General features: G+C 36.3%; 1 protein-coding gene across 6 annotated transcripts in view; it reads right to left on the bottom strand.

Moving 5' to 3' along the window:
• Positions 1-20,876, bottom strand: part of TP63 (tumor protein p63) — a 215,908-nt gene that overhangs the window by 61,773 nt on the left and 133,259 nt on the right. For all 6 annotated transcript variants that reach the window (XM_090275297.1, XM_090275318.1, XM_090275310.1 and 3 more), the window contains one exon: positions 12,903-13,157. In XM_090275297.1, the coding sequence (XP_090131423.1) occupies positions 12,903-13,157 (255 nt within the window). The remainder of the gene's footprint in view (positions 1-12,902; positions 13,158-20,876) is intronic.

Below are 20,876 nucleotides of genomic sequence, written 5' to 3'. Positions count from 1 at the left end.
ATTTCTTAACCTATGTAGATTGGCCCATCCTACCTTTCGAGCCTTGCTTTCTGCGATTTCTTATACAAGACCTCAGGTCCAGGCAGAAGAGTAGAGTTGGTGTCTAGGGGAGAGCACAGGAGGCTTGCCTCTGTGTTTTTACTTTATCTGCTTGCACTAGCAGTCCGGGAAGTCTACTCTCTTCCTCACATGGCTGACTGCCTGGCACAGAGTAGACCAAGCATTGTCCTCTTTCCTGGTAGCCACAAAAAAACTTCTCTTCTGGTTGCTAGAATTTTCCATTCAAAGGGAACTTAAGAATTCTTTCCCTCATCTACAGCTTAAGTCAGGGTCTTGTCTGCTGTTATTTTCACACTCTCTCATAGCGGAATGAGCACCACCACTAGAGGCAGTGTATCCCATCCCTGGTAAACCCTGACCCCTGACCTTTCTTCACTGGAGCTGGAAGCTGCCTCCTTCTTTTGTGGTAATTGTGCCCTCTGGGGCTCTCCAGACAAGATTACAATTTGGCTAGTTTCAAGGAAGCTGGCAATAAAGAAGGAGCTCTGCACAACAGATTAACAATGTCGCCATTTCATAGCATGGATCCTACTCCGCAGAGAGCTGCCGCTGTAAGCAATAAATACACCTATGCTCTCTTCCAGAGCACATTAATTTATCTAAAATTATGCTTCTTAAAAAGCTGTTTAAGGTACGCATACATCAGAAGCATACCACAAGATAAATATTACACATCTTCCTGGAACTTCAGTTTGAAAGACTTTTTTTTTTTTTTTTTTTTTTTTTTTAATGAGGAGAGGAGACATCTATATTTAAATAATATATTTGTAATGAAATGCGAAATTGAAATAAATGCTATAGGACAAAAACAGAAATCATGTGTCTTTAATCAAACACTACAGATTTTACCCTCAGGATGCCCAAGGTAGACATTCATTGCTCTCTGCTCCTAATTAGGGTTAAAGGTTTAAAGTAGTGTTGTTAACTTATCACCTCCTCTACAAAGTGGAAAGCTAGGCACAAGAAGTTAGTTACTCCATATAGAAGGTACCCTATTTCAGTACCGATGAATCTGTGGGTGGGGGCAGGTTTAGTCTAAATTATAATCCTTAAATTATGATCCATCCTAATAAAAATCACATCTATCAGGCATATGGTTGACAGTCTGAAGCACTTTACATTCATTATATTTGATCCTACAGCAACAGTGCTACCTAAGATGTATTAAACCATTTAGAAGCTGCCCTAGGGACAGTGTCTTACCCAAGGCCATTCATAGACAGAGATGGAACTCAACCCCTGGTCTGTCTGGCCACAAAACTTGAATTCTTTCTAGTTACCACCCTGCCTCCTTAGGTCCTATAGTAAAAAAGCAATAGCCCTGCATTCAGGAAGAGGCAAGGATATGCTGGGGAGCCAAGCACTAAGAGAGTCATAACATTTGTTACCTTCATTCCTGCAAGATAAGGAAAATAGGTGTACTACAAGGCACACTCACATATTCTACTGAACAGTGTGCTTTATATCACATCTCATTATAATTTAGCAGTTGAAAGAACATTTTCATTTTAAACCAGGAATTTATAAAAAAATAATTCCCTATTCTGCTTAGTTTCAAAGTACTGGACTGACTGTTTCTGAAGTCTAAATTCCAATGTCAAACAAATTAAGAAAGCAATAAATTAGGAGTAAATCTATGCCACATAACCATATGCCCAAGTAAAAACTTCAAAACAAATTTCAAACCATTAAAAAGAAAAAAGAAAAATCTGTTATCTTAGAAATGCTTATAAGCAAGTCGTAGAAGGATGTAACCTCTCTCACTGTTCATTTAACAGTGTGAGTAGCATACAGGCAAAACATATCCATCCTAATCCCTCTCCTTCCTAATTTACTTTGTCTTGAAGTGTTTATTCTCGATGTGGTGAGCATGGTTGACCCTCTATTGAAACCAGTGATAAAAGATATCTCCAAGTAGCTCTGGTCATTTCTTTGTAGTATATGTGGATATTCTCTGTGCAAAGGCAAACAAGGTCAGAATCCATTCTAAGCTCTGTGAGTTAGGTTGTGTTCTGAATCAGTGGGAAGGAAAGCTTAGAATCAGAAGAAATTATATAAAAGAATCCTTCTAACAGGTAGAAAGAGCATTTAAATTTTTAAAAAGTGCTTCTACATGAAAATACTGCTTTAACTACATTATGGCACCAATTAAAGAGTCAAGGCCCACACTTACCAAAATAAAACAATCAGTATTACCTGGAAAAAGGACCTTAAATTTTAATTGCTTATCTTTCTTTCACTAAAATACTGCCAGATAATTATGGAAACTTTCTTTCTTGGAAGTTTTGAAACATTTTAGGAAAGTATAGAGCATGTCATTTATCATTTTCATTGACTAAGACCACCTAGTATTGGGTTTATTTTGGGGAAAAATGAAGTTCTCAAAAAGGAACAGGACTTTCTAGACAAAAGAAATAAGTCCCCTTTCCTCTCCTTTCCTGAAGTAGCTCAGTCAATTTGCCTAAGAAGATAACCAAAGAAAATGAGTATGTTCTTACACTTTGAAGCAAAAACTTACAGTAGACTCTAGAATGCAGTAGTCAAGAAAGTAAAGTTCTAAATTGAGTTTGAACAATTTGAATTGGCTTGGCACTTTTCCTCTAAAGTGAAGTCCATATCCTGAAAATATACTATCTTGACAGTATACTTAGATGTTTCTAAGTATCTCAGAAAACATCAACTAGCTTATTTGAAGTGAGCATGCTATATAGTTTTATAGAGGGACCCAGTCACTATTTTCTAAGCTTTTCATTTCCTCTCTTCCATATTCTTCCTTTTGATTACCCTCTCCCTATTCTTAATCCTTATCCCAAAGTATCTAAAGTGTTAATTATACTTGGGTGTGGGTTGAGAGGAGAATCTATAAAAAAAATGAAAGAAAAAAATGTTCCCAGTTCTTATGCCTCTTAAAACCTATCTCCAATGTGTGTGAGAAAAAGAGCATTGTTACTGAAAACCAAGGAGTGCTAGGCAAGAAACTGATTCTGCAATAGGAAAACATTAAAAAACTTATACAAATCACTGTATATTTAATTGCTTGAGTAGGAAACTAAACTAGATGTAGGCTATATTCCCTTCTGGTTCTGCCACTGAGGAAAACATTTTTCTTTCTCTAGAACTCAAATTCCCCATCACCTGACATTCTAGCTTTTACACCAAAGAAGTTCACAGATGACCTAATGTTCGTTAAATTATATGATGATTCTCAGATGTAGTCTTTGAAAATAAATATAAAATATAATCTATTACCAACGAGTTCTATGAAAGAACAACATAAGCCTATGAAGGAGTTATCCATGGTAACTCCTACAGGTTGATGATTTTATTTTTAATAGACTGATTGAAATAGTTATTTGTCAAGTGTCCTCACAACAGGATAGATTTTCTATGCATCCATTCTAACTGTGGAAGTATAGAAAATATTATTTCCAATTCTTATTATGAAAATGCCTTCTAAATTACCTGTTGATCAGTCTGCTTTATGTAATACCTCACTATCACCAAAACAAAGGAACAGAACTCTGTCAATTAGCAATCCTAGCCCTTCTCATAACCAGCTGCCTTTGGGGCACTTTATCCTCTCAGCACACCTAATGTAGAGAGCACAGTGGCAGGCACACACAAAACCTATTATTTTCAAATTAAATAAAATCTAGTCTTTTCTTTTTTTAATAAGTAAAATTAGTAATATTTTCAAAAATCAATTCATTCTCTATGGAATGGTCTATACTACAGAATTGCCTTTTCCCTGCATCATTCTTAGCAATGTTGGATAAGTATCCATTTCAATTTCCTAAGGAAGAATTTGAGAAACATAAACTTATTACACATCAAATGCTTCAAAATTCTGGCATATCAAAATGTTAATTACAATAGCATATCAGTTTTGGATAAGTCAAGTTTATAAAAACAACTGTTAAAATTTTATGTTTATGTAAACTTAATACACATGTGTCAAAGCACACAAGATATTTAAGCAATATTTTTACAATTGTGAGAATGATTTTGCCAATTTAAATGATTACAGTGATTTAAAGTAGTCAGAGCTTTCTTTGCTTTTATGAAACAGATCTATGACTTACTTGATGACAATCCCTTGCTCAGAAATGTAATCCATAATTATAGCAGTGTTCTTATGGAAAACGAAATTTGCTTTTCCACAAATATAAAGTAGTAAAAAAAAAAAACAGTAGAGGTAATTTACATTGTTTAACATCAGGGCTGTATATTCATAGATATGAAAATCTCAAAACACAAGGTAGAAGGAAAAAGTAAGTAAAGAGAGAGGGAAAAGGAAGAATATCTTTCTAGCCCAAATTATAATTATTGTAAATTAACATTTCTGTTACTAGGGTAACATATTTGAATTTATATAAATATGCATATTTACTTTTTGCATATTTAAGAAAAAGAGTACATTTCCTTCTGATGACCCAGTAAAAATGATAATAATTTCAACTTTATTGGTTTGCTAAAATGTTACCAATAAAATGCTAAGATTCTAAGAAAAAATGTAACTGATTAACAGCTACAGGACATTCTAAAATATTATAAATAAAAATAATTTTATATTAAAATATATATACCTACACCTATATATAATTTATTCTTATCTCAATTATTTCTTGGGACTTATATATCATTATTTTTCACTTAATGTCTGCTTATAAATGGAAAGGCTCAGAAAACTGTCTGAATTGTAAGCATGGACATGATGCAGTATTCAAGTTTTCATGCAAATAAATCTAAAAATAGAATTCCAGGATAAGATAATAACATATATTTTTAGAGCTTCATCTCCCAGAGTTCCAAAGTACTTCATAAACTCTGAGCCTCACAGCAATTCTGTCAAGTAAATACAGTAAGTCCACCTTTAACATCATCGGTAGGTTCTTGGAATAGCAGCAAAATGACTTACAAAGAAACCAGTTTTACCATAGACTAGTTGATATAAATAACAGTTAAGTTCCTACAGCAGCTCATCAACATTATAACAGAATGACATTATTCGAGGCCCTGCCATAATATAGTACCCATACAGTAGATGGACAGAGACTGAGTGACTTGCCCCAGATCACACAGCTTCTTAGCACCCCGAAGTTGTCCTTCTGAGTCCTGTATTCTACTTCATGAGCCACACTCTTCCCAGCCTGTCAGATGATTTCTTAAATTCAAATTAGGATTCTTGTTAAGTAATCATTTAGCCTTCTTATTTAACACAACTTGAAAACCACTTGAAAAGTCTTCTGAAATGGTGTCCTCATCTTATTCATTATAATTTTCACAAGATTTAGTAATATGGGTTAATAGCATAAAAACTAAAGTAAAAATAAAAATGAAATGAATAACCCATGAAGGAACACCTGTTTGATGAACTTGAAAATTCAGTATTAACTCAGTCGGTGTAAAACAATCAGAAATTCTGTTTCAATTCCTCAAATCTTTCTAATATAATATTATGGTGGCAAATTATAGTGGTTATTTTTTTCACTAAGAAATCATGATTCTTCACTATTAAATTCAAACTAAAATGAGAAGCCTCGTTCTATTTGTAAAGTGAGAATCCCTCCCTAAATTATTTCATAATAAATTAGATTTGGGTCTCTGGCTACCAACAATTTTCTTTTAAATTTCAGCTGAGAGGAGCCTGCTGATGGGGATGTATCATTATTAAAAGCCACAGGAGAGACAGCTGCTAAGATCATTACCTTTAGGCCTCTGTCTGCCTAATTATAGGACCCCTTGTTCTAAAAACCATTCCACAGCTACAAAACATCTGCAGGACTTCAAAGAGTCTAAGATTTTTCCTTTCTATTTTACAATAAACTCTTCTTTAATCTCAAAGAACTGGAAGTTGTTGGGCAGAAAGCTATGTTATCTCGTCTCCTTCTGGTCCCAGGGACCTGAGTAGACATACAAATCGCTGCTGATAGAAAACCGTGAAGATTTATTTTAGATGCAGTTGGTCTTACTCATGACATTACAGCTGATTTGCTAGACATCTTTCATGAGAAAAATACATCTGCCCTTTTCCACAAGAGGGACATAACTTCTGCAAGACTTGGTCACACTCCGGAAATGGCTAACATTGGGGGAGGCAAACAGAAGAAGGTGCAAAGCTCACATGGGAATGCTCCAAGAGCAGTAATCCCACAGTAAATGGCCCATATCATTCAGGGCTGATTTTAAGGGATTGTTTGTTGAGCTTAATGACATACTGTGCTTTCCTTGAGTCATTAAGAAATTCTTATGACATTATTCTCTGTTTATACCTCAATTTTCAGGTGGTTTTTGTTCCTGCACATTCTCCATGTGCCAATTAAAAGCAAGCCATAAGAAAGAGGGCTCAGAAAATTTACTTGAAGCCCTTAAATCTTATTGCCCTTTTCCAGTGACAACTTTAACCAATTTTAGAGTTAAGTTACAGAGACCCATACATTCTCTAATGATAAAAATCAAACAAATAATACTTTATGCAAAGGATTCAGTACTACATACTATTTTTTTAGTAAAAATAAAAAAAAATTATAGGAATATGAAGGTAGAGAGGTCATTTACTGCAAGAAAACAAATTGAGAAAAATCTACTTTGACCATGCATTGCTTACATTTTTGTAGGAAGAAAATAATCTATAAAACTTTTGACAGGGATAGAGAAATATTATTTCTGAATGGAATATATTTATCAGTAGCCTTTTTCTTAGATGTTTGCTCTAGTTTCCAGTATTTAAACATTAAGTAATCATCGCTTGCCACCATTAATATATTCTAAGAATGGCATTGGCTTGCCTAGTGTTTTGTTTGGTCTGTAGTGTTTTACAACTTTAAAAAAAATGTGTATTATCATTTAAAGATATGGTGATATTATGTGCAAATCCAGGTTTCTAACTGTCCTTGAAAAATTGTTTTTTTAACACCAGGCCTGCTTTCCACCATGACAACAGGCTGGGGTTGCAAAGCAGATACCCCTGTAGACAGGGTATGTAAGCTCACCTTGCCCCCACCCCTATTTTCATTACTAGACTCATGTATACTACCTTCCTCTGCCCCATTGACATTTAGGTTTGACATCTCCATTACCAAAGTGATTGGTTAAACAAAAAGGGTTTGATGATCAGATTCCTGTTCTTGATGGAACTTTACTTGGTGACTGATTGATTTATATCAGTATCTTTCCCATATAAATCCACCATTTCTGGGAAAATTGAACTACAGTGAAAAAACAAGATACTAAGTGGCTGGTAATATCTACAAAACCAAACTGACTACTATTAATGATAATGGTAACTAACAGTAATGAAGGAAGAGAGGAAGATGAGTAAGGGGAGAAAGAGAAAGGAGAAGGAGCAAGGGAAAGAATAAGAGACACGGAAAGGATTTTTTACTGTTATGCTTTTTGCAATAGAAAAAGAAAAGCCAACTTTATTTAAATTTGCTATTTATTTCCTTTTAATCAGTAGTATGTTCTAATATTGGATGTAATAAATCAATATTAATTTTTTAAAAATAGAAACCCTACAGTGCATTCAATATATTACTCAGTATAGTGGGTGGGGGGGGGGCTCTAAACAATAGATTAGGTGAAAGTAGGTACAATTAGATTATTATAAATACACTGATCTAGAATTAATTTAAATAAGTTAGGGCAAATATGCTGATTGAGTTATTCTTTTCTGGAATCAGGACAACACCTCTGTGGCACATCTTATGATGGAAATTCATTTGAAAATCCAAAGTCAAGAGTTAAGTAACACAAACCATCGCTAAGAGTCTCCAAGCACTTTATTTACAACATTCTTCCTTAGTATTCTGAACAGCTTAAGCAATAGGTGAATATGCTCAAACTTATTATTTTCTTCATTATGAAAGGGGTACAGAAAGGCACTTCTCAATGTATGTTGGGAGATTTACAGGGCAGCTACAGCAAGAAGTGAATATAACCTTCTTATGATTAACAGATGGATTACCGGCAGGAGCCAACTCAACTCACTTCTCTCCCATCCTTCACTAGTGAAATCTAGCAGCTACTCAATTGTAAGACCAGTTCAAGCTCTTATTAAAGCCTCCAACTTCTAGGAGAGAAGTGTTTTCTTTATGAAAGGAAGCTGATAAATCATATCCACCATTGAAAAGTCTGTCTGTACATCATGTCCCTTGATGAGCTCTCCTTAAGAGTCCCAAGATTCCAGCAAAACACGTAATGGGCTGGCTTGCACTAGATTTCTGCAGAGCTGGCAGCCTTATTCTCGAAGTCTTACATTATAGGTAACCTGATGACAGGGTTTATGGGCCACAGGCACATATCTCACCCCTCTTCTGGAGTGAAGAGGAGAAAGCTTGCAAGACCAATATGCTGGGATCAATGAAACTCTCCAGGGAACTGGCTGTTCCCCTTACAAATGCCACCTCCTTAAACCCTCCACTTACTCAAGTCAGATTCTTCAAAGCTCTGAACACAACATGAGGCTGGCATGATCATGAAAGGCAAAGGAAGAAAGCTCTCTATAAATCAATCATGGGTGGAGGCAAAAGGGACCATATTCATGGACAGTTAACAATCAAAATCAGAAAGAATTGCAGAACACTTCTTATAACTATGATTGTTTCCTTCAACCGCAAGGGGAAAACAAAGTTTCTTAATATTTAGTAAGGGCTTATTTTATGTTGGAAATTGTGCTGGGCACCAGGTCAAGGTGTCTGCTCTTCAAGATCTTGAAGTCTATGAAGGAAGAAAGACTATAGCAAAAAGTGATCATACATCCTAAGGCTAGGTCATTATCTCATAGTGAGAACAGCAGAAAAACATTAATCTGAACCTTTTCACAGAGTTTACACACAGAATACAGTGTGCCAATGGTTGTGAAAAAATAGCTCTCAAACTGACAAAGGTGCACAATCTAATGATCAAGACAGATTGACCTATATTCACAAACAGGCCTCTTCACTAGAGCAAAAGAAAACACTGTGCCCCCAGAAGTGGTGCCCTTACCAATACTCTTAATTCTCAAGTAGGTGCCATAGAAAGCTTATCTTTCCCTCACTAGCAATGCCAAAAACACTGCAGATCACTATTTGGGATGTGTTTAAATGCACATAGAGTAATTCTCTATATGGATATGCCGCAATGTGATGAACCAGTTCCTCACTGGTGAGTGTTTAGGTTGCCTACAGTACTTTGGTACCACAAATTAATATGCTGACCCTTTAAAAAGTGTGTTTTACTGTTATCTTTTATTTAACATGGGGAATAAAAGAAGGCATCCCCATAAATTAAGTGGCAGGTTAAAACTGAGAAATAGCTATGGCTGGTGTGGTGCAGTTGGTTGGAGCATCGTTCGAAGAACTGAAAGGTCATAGGTTCAATTCCTGGTCAGGGTACATACCCATGTTGTGCTTTCGATCCCAGGTCAGGGCACTTACAAGAAGGCAACAATCGGTCTTCCTCTCTCACATTAATGTTTCTCTTTCTCTCTCTCCCTTCCTATCCCTTAAAAGCAATGAAAAAATATCCCCAGGGAAAGATGAAAAATAAAGCAAAAATAAAAATGAGAAATAAATGCTGGGAGTCAACAGGTCCTTAAATCAGGAAGGGACCCGTCCTTGAGCTGGCATCTGCTTGGGCAGGCTTAGGAAAGAAGCACAGCCAGCCTGACGTCTGTCTATGGGAGAGCCTGTCATCATCCTATGTCATCTATTCATATATTTGGATAGTGGATTATTACCATAGTCCCAAAAGCACTAAGAAAAAAAGTAGAAGATATTTTACTTTACATTCTTTCAAATTATTACTTATACAAATGAACCCTCAACAAAACTATAACAAACTAATAAAACAAAGGGACTCAAACTCATACCCAATAAGCACTTCTGTGTGTCTATGACTAGCTAGGTACTGGTAGGTGTCCCTCCACATGTCATGTAATCCTCATGATAAGAAAAGTATTAATGTCTCCATTTGTAGGAGAGGAAAGTGAGGTTTAAATAGATTGAACTCTTTGGGCAGGTTCCATAAGCTCCTAGTAAATTTCAGGGTTGAAATCTGCACCTAAGTTTCTTGCCATTTCCAAATTATCATTCTGTCAACTATTCTATGACAGATGATTCCTGGCTACAATACTAGACCAGCAGTCCATTAAATTAGATGGTAGGACTTGATAACTAGTGGCAATTACATTGTAGACATAAGCAGTCTGAAACTAAATCCTAAATTCAGTGTTGATGTGTATGTGTGTATGTGTGTGTGTGTGTGTGTGTGAGAGAGAGAGAGAGAGAAATAGAGAATATGGAACAGCATTATCACACTTCATTTCATTGGAATAAGTTTAAAATAAATACCAAATTTTTATGAAACTGGAAACAACATCACATTTGTTATTTAAAATGTAGAGAAAGCAAAAAAAATATATGCCTATCTATTTTAAATATATTAATTATATTTTGGCAGTAATTCTAAGTAAACCAGAAATCAAAGAGAAAATGACGTGAAAGAATGACAAGTGATAAAATGATACTAAAAAGATTTTGTTAAAGAATCAGCAGAATAGTATGCAATAAGTGTGGCCTCTTTCTAAAGACAGCTGCTTTGGCTGCTTCCAGTTTCTGGGTAGTTTTAAAATATAATATTTTATTTTGTAAAATTGCTTTAAAGTGCACAAATGCCTTAGAAATAAGTGTTGTGGAATATGGTACAGAGCTCTCCAAACTTTTTTTGTGAGACAATTTACTTTTATAAGAGATGGGCTATGATTAAAGATGGTTGAGGATTGTCCTACATCTGAAAGAAAAAAATAGCTTTCAGATATCTGTATGAAGAGGCAGTGAGGAAGGGAAAAGGAAGGAAGATCGCTATAACGTTGTACCTGTAACAAGCTCCATCCCTCTTGTTCTTAAACCATTTTAGAAGAGAAGTGATTAATCATTGAGTGGCCCCAATCTGCTCATTAGCTCTTCAGATGTGCTCACTTTTAATATAGTGGAACTCTACCTGAGCATTCCAAACAAGAAACAGCCTTGAACATCGTCGTCGTCGGCAGCCGTCCGTCTGGAGAGACGATGGCGTAGCTTCTTGAGAGTCTATCTGCACCGCCGAGAATGGCTGTGCAGTCCGACTCGGGAGTGACAATCCCTGCCGCACTTGGTACAGGTGAAGGCAGATGGCTGTTGTTGCCTTGAACAACAGTGACTGTAAATGTCCAATTGGTGACACTAATTCTAAAACACTTCAATGCTCTATTTATAACATGCTTATTTGATTGGTTCTTCAGCAAAAGATCACTTAGGTTGATCAACTAATATTTATTTAAGGCCTATGGACTCTAAATTTACTCACCGTTAGTGTCCATCTCCAGGAGTATTACTATAAAAGAGACTAAAGATTATGACACAGTTGATAAATAACACAGGAAGGAGGGATCAAGTTTTAAGCTAATACTTAGACATTATGGTTGAAATGTGAACCATGACAGAATCGTTTCTCAAACCATGAAAGAAAAGCACTGAGTTTTTAGTTGATTTTGGGACATCCTGACATGAGATGGTGAAAAAAAGAAAGTACAAAATTTAGTTGGGGAGCCAAATCAGAAACAGGCCCAGTTACACACAGCCTCTGTAACTTTAGAGAAGTCACCTAGCCTCCATATTGTTCAGCTCTCCCTACTAGTAAAATGGGAATTACAAAATGTGTCCTACCTAGTCCACAAAGAGGTGAGGTCAAAATGAGAGCATGTGTAAAATTATATTGGAATGTTGTGTTACAAATGCGAATTATTTCATAAACTCTGTTCAATTGGATTAAAGCCTGTAGTGAGCTGGACACTATAACACAAAAAGAGAATGCTTTCCAAAGAAACCTAGTTGCCAATGAGGGGGGCTGGGGGGGACGATTGTTAAAACTATTTTAAAGCTACTTCTCAACAAAATGATATTTGGAAGCATTCCTGTAATTCATGCAAACATTATATTGTTTGACAAACATGCATGCTGCTTTGGTCTCAGGCATTCTTTGATCAAACAGTTAAAACCATTCTTATAGATCTCCTCCCTTATATTTGAACTTACTCATGTTTTAATCCATTACAAAATAAACATTGAACATTCTTGTATTTTTTGAATTTTTGAAAATATTTCCACGTTTTCTTAGAAAAGTTATATATGGAAACATTTTTCAACATTTTAAATCAGAATATATTTGGACTAATCCAGGTTTCTGACATATAGTTTTAGAGGCTTCTTTTGGGGGAAAACTTTTCTAAGTAATAAATATATATGTATCAAATTATAATTTATGTTATAGAACCTACATGTATAAACAAATTTAGACCTTCTTTAATAATGATGTTTTAATTTCTTGTTACAGATGCTGTGTTTGTGATTTTAGTCATTTTTTAAAATCACACCTTAATGTGTACTTTTTCAAAATATTGAAACTGGTAACCATCCTACATTCTAGGGACTGCAGATATATATCCTATGATTATGATAATTCTTATTGGCATAATGCTTTACATTTTTCAAAAACTGTCACTCAAAGGACTTCTCAGCAGCGTGATGCAGGCAGGAGTACATGGCAGAAACTGCTAGGAGCCAGCCAGAACACAGGGATTTGGTTCCCAGGTCGGGCCTTTTCCCACTAAATGGCACTTATCTCTCTCTCTCGTTTAGTGTTAAATATTCAAAAACGAAATGCCCTCCTCCGTGGGATAGGGAGAAATTTTCCACCATTCAATATGGATCTCTCGGCTTTCAAGGGAGAGAAGTCTTTGCGGGGAGGGGGCGGTGTTAAAGATGGCCCTTGTACTTGGGGTCAGGTTTAATGGCCCATCTATTGGTTCTCCGTGCTCTTACCGTCCAGGTGGCGGACTTGGCGGTGCTGGACTGTTGGAAGGACACGTCGAAGCTGTGTGGGCCCGGGTAGTCAGTGTTTGAGGGGATGGCGGGCGACGGTGAGAGCGCGTCGAAGGTGGAGCTGGGCTGCGCGTAGGGCGAGGGCGCCGTGACGCTGTTCTGCGCGTGGTCTGTGTTGTAGGGGCTGGTGGACGAGGAGCCGTTCTGAATCTGCTGGTCCATGCTGTTCAAGAGCCCCAGGTTTGTGTACTGTGGCTGCAGGACACCCAGAAACCCCAATGTTAGCTTTTTAAGCTACAGATCATTGCTCTTAAAAAGGCATTATTTGGTGCACCCATTCCACAGAGTTTGACCTCAGGTCCCTAACAATTGAGGTAAAATGACCCCTTGGTGCTCCACAATTAAAACCAGAGAAGTCTCAGGCATGCCTGTGTGTGTTGTAATGGCCTGCGCAGATCGCGCAGGTCACACAGCTCCTATATGCAGCCTTTGGGGACTGTAATCTTCCCAAGAGCATTTGAAAGTAGAATATGTTCTTAGTCACAAACAGGACAAAAAGTGACCAGTCCTGAGTAGTGGCTTAGGAATTCTTTAAAATAAATGAAAACCTCCTGCTCTTTTTTTTTTTTTTTAACTTCTGTAATGCTGTTCAGAAAGAGACTACTGGGTAGAAATGTTCTCGAGGGGGATTTAAGCATCAAATTATCGTATATGAGACATATACATTATATAGTTTTATAATCTGTTGCAGGACATCCAGAGTTCCCCCTAAAAGGTAGTTTCATAAAGTCTGGAGGGCCATGGGTAGCAGGGTTAGAGAGAGCCAACTGTATATTTTGAAACATAACATGCCAGTATATCATATCCAAACATAATCTAATTTTAATCTGTTCTTTAATTTTCTAGCAGTTTATTGTAAGCAATACCCCATAGTTATGATTAATATTCCATATTCAATAAAATTCGGAAGTACATTTTCTCACATAGCTCTTCTACCAGATGCCTTTATGTGAACAGAGCTGAGCAAAGAGAAGGTATTCAATAAGATCTTTATGGAAAGAATGAATTAATTTCTTCTTAATCTGCAAACAAGTTTATTATGTTGCTATCAGCAAAGGGAAGCAATTTACTTAAGCTTTGGCTAATAAGAAAAGAATGGGATTCTGAAACAAAATCTGATTCAGAGTCCAGGGCCCTACACAGGCCATCACAACTATCAGCCTGATCAGATAATTCACGTCATTTTTAAACCTGAGTCAAATTGGACACATTTCCAGAAGGGGGCCTATTGTACAGTTTGTCCTTTGTGAAACCTTCTGACACATGGAAATCTCATTGTTTCTACCAGCTAACGAGGGAGGCCAAATCAAAAGCAAGAAGAAGGCAGCAGTTCTGTGGTACTGTAGTATCAATTTTATCAAGGAAATGAGTTGTCTGGCTCTTCAGTTAAAATACAGGGTAGGACAAAGTACGTTTACAGTTATTCACCTGGAAAATACAATAATTAATAAATCACAATACAAGAATCAACTCCGTGTTTCACACACTCACAACTGTAAACCTACTTTTGCCCCACCCTGTATAACTGAGTCTCAGACTAAGTAAAACAATGGAGAAGTACAAGCTCACAAAGAAATAAACGTTTAAAAAATTGAATTAAGCTTAATGTTTAGCAACAGTAGTTTACTGAACCTTATGTATTTCACTTCACGTGGGGAGAAGAAACGAACTCTGCCATTCCATTCAGTCCAGAGAGCATCTGTCTAAATGTTAATGGTTGCCTGCTCATTCCATTGCATTTATACATTCGCATTCCACTGCTGAATGCCACGTCCCCATTTGCTCTTCAAATAACTATTAATCTCTTTACACTTATCCCCATGCTGACAAGAGCAGCTGCTTGTCTCGCCTTCTCTCTCCTCAGACTTCTACATCCATGCCTCTCCTCTCCTCTCCTCCACCTTCAGCTTCCCCAATTGGCAAGTGCAGCAAAAATGTAGGTAAGACAACTAGAGGAAAAACAAAACACACCAAGCAATACCTGAGGCCCATACAAACGCATCCACACCCCTGGCTAAATTAAAGCTGTTAGGTTTCCAAGCGTGTGGCAAGAGCCTGAGAAGGGGATTGAAAAGATATTTGTGTTCAAGTTAAGGGTCAGTATACAAAGCACTTCTGAAGTCCTGTGGGAATCAGATAATGCTCCCAGAGGCACGTGCTTCCCTACAGCAGTACAATTAGGGAGGCAGCCATCCCTGACAAAAAGGACAAAGAAGCTTGGAGGAGCACTTTCTCACAGGCAGTAAAAAGCCTGCTGGGCCACCCCTTTCCTCCTTCTACCTACACAGAATGGAACCCCAGCTAATTGTGGGCTTGGATGAGAACAAAGAAACATGGCCCTTTGAATTTTCTTTTCAATATGTGTAAAGAGTCAAGTTTTGGGACCCAGCTTTAAAAGCCAATGAGCAAACACTCAGCACTTCTCTTATGAGAAATGGAAACTCCATTTACCTTGGAGGCACAAAGAGACCCCTGGACTGAACATATTGGGTGGCACCAAAGCAACAAAAACTGGATTCCCAAAAGTCATTAATAGTAAAATTCTGAGTGTCATAATTTTTTTAAAAAGTATTTATTTATTTTTAGAGAGACGGGAAGGGAGGGGGAAAGAGAAGGAGAGAATCAGTTGCCTCTCACACATCCCCAACCGGGGGGACCTGGCCCGCAACCCAGGCATGTACCCTGACAGGGAATCAAATGTGTGACCTTCTGGTTCACAGGCTGATGCTCAGTCCATGGAGCCACACCAGCCAGGGGTGAGTGCCATAAATTTTAATTCCACACAGTTCCAGGTGAAATACTTTACTTAACCACAACAGGATTTGCTTCCAAAGCAAATGTCCCAGTTTATAACTTAAAGCTAGATTACTCAGACTTGGGCAAAAAGCTGCTTACTGTCCAAGGTAAAAATGAGAAAACACATTTCAATTTAAATTTTTCTCAAATTTTACTATAACCAACATAAGCCAAGTAGTATGCCTAATAATCTTAAAAAATAAAAGAGCATAAAACCAAAGCTACTAACTTTGAATTAATTAGCCAAAAACACAAACAGCAAACCCACCAAAGAAAGACTTGTATTATTGGAAATCCTCTTGGATACTTTTCATAGCTTTATTAAAAATCAATGTCATAAACTTGCCATAGGGAATAGAAGTTAATTTAAAACACATTTGGTTAACAACAACGAAAGTTTATCTGCTTATTTCTTTGATTTAAAGAGAAGTGGACATGTTGACAGGGTACGACTGGAGGTGACAACAGACCAACACCACGAAGAAGAACAAGTGTTACACAGGCAGGACCCACAAAATAATTTGTAGGGCTCATTGTGTAATGAAAACGCAGAGCCCCTTGTCCATAAGTTAAGAGTTCCAAAATGGTGCCAACAGAGCATTAAACCAAGTACGGGGCTCTTTGTGATGGTACTCTTCATTCCTGTGATGCTAGTTCTGTACCAGGTTAATGTGCATAGTATTTGTCCTTTATTTTCCACCAAAGTGAACCTGGTGGAGTGAAGGAAACAGTGCTTGCACCCCTTCTTTACTGTCAGTAATTCCATAAACACAGAGGGGAGAAAATTGCATTATGCTGGGATGCTAATTTACTGTCTATTTACAATGACAAAAGAGGCTCAGAAGTTAGAACAGGACACTTTCATATCAATCATAAAAACTGCCCTTGGAAGAACTCTGTGAGGGTCTCCCTTATGTCCCATGTGTTTCTCATGTAAAAAAGCTATTAGAATATTTGAAATGAAATAGGAAGTAGACTATCCCTTTCTAACCACTAAGTATCTTTTTTTTTTTTTTTAAATTTATTTTTAGAGAGAGGGTAAAGAAGAAAGAGAAAGAGAGAAACATCACTGTGTGGTTGCCTCTCATGCGCCCCCAACTGGGGACCTGATGTGCAACCTAGTCATGTACCCTGACTGGGAACTGAACCAGCGACACTTGGTTTGCAGGCCGACGCTCAATTCACTGGGCCACACCAGCCAGGGCTTACCACTAAGTATCTTGATCTCAGACTAATCTTAATATACTCTGTAGACAATGAATGAATGAATGAATGAATGAATGAATGAAAGAAAAATGTTTTCTATTTCTCCCACCAAATCTCAAAAAGGTAAGTCTTCTTTCCACAAACTATAAAAGGTGAAAATGACCACCATTTGTCTGACATCTGCTGTAAACCTGATAAAGTAAAAACAATCAATTTCCTCTGAATTCAAACAGATGCTTCATTTCTTATAAAATAACTTTAAAATAGAAGACTCAGTGCCTTGGCTTGGGAAAATTACCAACCTTTGTAACTTGAATATATTCAGGTTCATTACAGACTAGCTGATCTGACCACAGAAAGGATGAGACACACTTTGGTCATGGAGACTTAGCATATTCTAGATAATTACAGAAGAGCCTGGGGATGCTCTGAAACACGAAGCTGGTGTGATAAGTGTAGGGATACCCAGGGGCTGAATCTCAAAGTGATTACTTTCATCATTAAGAAAAAACAAGTATAACTACCATTGCCAAATGTAGGAAGAATAGGAAGAGTGTTTTCTTGTTCTTTTTTATTTCCTCCCCTGATAAGGCATTTTGCATTCTCATAGCCTCTACATATTAATTTATTTCTTCACTGAAATTAAATTTGGACTTTAGAATTAAAATAACAATATAAAAGATTAGAATTTTCATCTGATTAGTCACTGCTTAAAAGTGTACTATAAATGCAATCCCTTCAGTTTCATTTTATTTTTCTTTCCTGGATTGCATTGTTTAATGATCTTAAATTCTGACTGTAGCATAGGCCTGAATTTTCTTCTCATTAGTCCAGAAATAATGTATCAGTATATATTGCTGTAAATAAAACTCAATATTGAATACCTGGATTTATACTTATTTAAAGTTGATGATGCACTTACCTTCCTATAAAGGAATTTAACATCAGAAAAGGATTCCAATCAAGTCATCTGATCAGTACAATGGAAACAGGGACTTGGATATAATTTGTATTTCTGAAAATCTCTTTTCTAGATATTACTATATATAACTAATTTTTGGCCACATGGTAACAATAGCCAACGATGTATGGTAAGAGGTTAATGGAAGTGAGAGACAAATCAGGGATAGGAGAGGTTACTATTAGGATATATATAATTCATTTACCTCAATTTGAATGTTCTTTTGTCATTTAATTGGGAAGAAATTATATTTATAAGCACTGAATGACTGTTATCTGAGACTAGGGAATTGAACACTTTTCAGCACTCTTTACATTCCTGAATGAATCCTATTAATGCAAAAGAACTCTGGACTTAGACTTGGTGATGTGGGGGTCTAAGTCCAAAACACTGCCACTAATGAGTTGTCTACCCCGGGCTAGGTACTGGAACAACCTGGATCGTAGTCATCTTTAGAGAGACCGATTCTGATAATCAAATATAAGAATGAGGCAATTCTATTATTCTTCTAGGAATGAAAAAGCTCATCTGCAAAGCTATTTTAAAATGCCATGAGATTACTTGAAAGAAAATAACTTTTTTTCTTTACACAAACTTGCCTAGCCAAACCTAGAAATTGAAAATGTTTCAGACAGCGTATATAGTTTCCTTGGCTGATATAACCTTTCACCTTTGGTTTCATGGAGAGCTTTTGTGAGCATTCTAAAGCCCCTTCTGGGAAAAGAAAAACAGTTTTCTTCATGACCCTGGCTTTACAAAGCATTCATTTGCTTATGCTCTAGCAGACAGTATTACATTTTCATCCCAAATATCAGCAGGATAGTGACTTTTCAACAAGTGCTGCCTTAGGGAGAAATACCTGTCATTTTTTTAGTCTTCTACCACCTGCCTCACCTCAAAGAATAGTAGTTTGTTTTATGCTAGAATTAAACACAATTGACTTAAAGTGCTCCATTCAGGGTCAAGAAGATATTTATGTTATAATGTCAAGTTAAAGTACCTTCTTTCCATTTTAAGAATTTACTTAACATCACATTTTTCCCAAAACAAGATTTTGTTGGATGTAAAATATTTCACTTTTTTTTTTTGTAGTTCAAATGACCCTAAAGAGTGAATGCACTCATACTTTGCCATAAATAATATGTAAGAGTAAAACAATTAATACACACAAACCTAGAAAGACAGTAGGCAGATTGTTTACCAGAATGTTTTGACCAGAAAGTGTCAAGATTCCTTTGAGGACCAAATTTCCATAATCTAGGAGAGAGTTTTCTAAAAGCCCCAGCCAACGCCAGACAAGGCAGGTGAGACAAATAAATATGAAGTTGGCTGATGAGGTGGCCACAATGTCAACAAATAGTAGACATAGTATTTGAAAAGCCAGGAAGTGTGAAATGTATTGAAGTTAAAACCATCCAAATATAGCTTTATTAACTGTGCAGAACTCAATTAAGGAAAAATAAACCTACAATTCTATGATTTCAGTAAGCACTCCCCTCTAGTAATAATGACAAATGAATAAAATTATAATCATGAGCATCTGAATTCTGTAATAAACCTACATCGCTTTATTTACCAATGAAGCACTGGGCTTAGGGAAAAAATGGAAAGATGTAATTTCAATATTTAGTAATTCTTGATCCAGATAATAGAAAAAATACACAGAATTTCAGTTTCTTTCAGGTGAACCAGGAGTTATTAAAGTTGGAACAAAAATATGTTTGAGGACATTTTCAATCTATAACAATCACTGTTTTGATCATTTATTTAGCAGACACATTAACATTAAAATATACAGTAATGAAAACTTTCAGTGAAGTTTATACCTTTTATATAGAAAGCATACTGCAGTGACTTTAGAAGCTCATCAATAATGCTTTGTTGGTTTCTAAAGTGAGTCTAAAGTATTTAAAAAGAATTTTGATAATGTATCTGTCTAATCCATATCAGAAATTATGACTTAAAACAATGGCTTGATTAAATGTGATGAACATTTTATCATAGGGAATAGCTTTGCTCACCATGATCTAAAACTGAAGACATCTCAATTTCAATAAAATGGTGATTATCAAGATTATTTAAAAATATGAAACATTTAATATCCATATTCAGTCCTCTAATAGTCAAAGTTATTACTACCACTACTATTATGAATACTGAGTCGTAACTATGTCCCTTATAGTGTTCAAGTGTTTGCATGTATTTACTCATTTAATCCTCATGAGCAGGGTGGCATTATTATCCCATGTTTTATACATATTATATAGATGAGGAAACCGAAGCTCCATGAGGTTAAGGAACTCACTCAGGGTAGTAAATGACAGAGCCCAAACGTGAAACCAGTAAATCTGGTTGGAGAACCCACTTTCTTAAGTAAGTCAGAGTCACTTAAATTTCTGCCTGGAATTTTTTAAATAAAAGTTACACTCAATGCAAGCATTCCTCTTTTATATCTAAAGAAAATACTTTCTGTTTATTAAAGACAGAATATAAAACTTTAACCATTCCTAGAATGTGTGTAATTACGAAGAGTTGGAGAACAAGCTCCTTGAAGCTACCACCTGGAATTCACTGCAGATCTGATCACCTCATACGTCATTCCGAAGCTTGAATAACCTGAGTAAAATAAAGGCCTCGAGTCTTTCACATGGCCTATTTGAAACTTCCTTTTGCTCACTAAAGACAAGACCAAAAAGCCATTCCTTCAGTGTTTCAAAAGCAAAAATCTCATTCAGTCCTCAATCCTCTTGCACATGTAAGTTTTTCCCATTCATTTTGTAGCTTCAATGTCATTGCTCGGGAAAAGCCTTCTTTAACCAGATAGGTGTTTTCCTTTGTTTTACACTGTTATAACACTAACTTTCCCTTGGCATCATATAATTATAATTAAAATTAATTATTTGTATGAATAATTTTTAATGTTGGATTTCTCTGCTAGACCACAAATCTAT

The sequence above is a fragment of the Furipterus horrens genome, unplaced genomic scaffold, assembly GCF_987537825.1.
Source record: "Furipterus horrens unplaced genomic scaffold, mFurHor1.1.pri manual_scaffold_1, whole genome shotgun sequence".
NCBI lineage: Eukaryota > Metazoa > Chordata > Mammalia > Chiroptera > Furipteridae > Furipterus > Furipterus horrens.
Note: the sequence above shows the minus strand (reverse complement) of the source record. Positions and strands in the feature narration are given on the sequence as shown.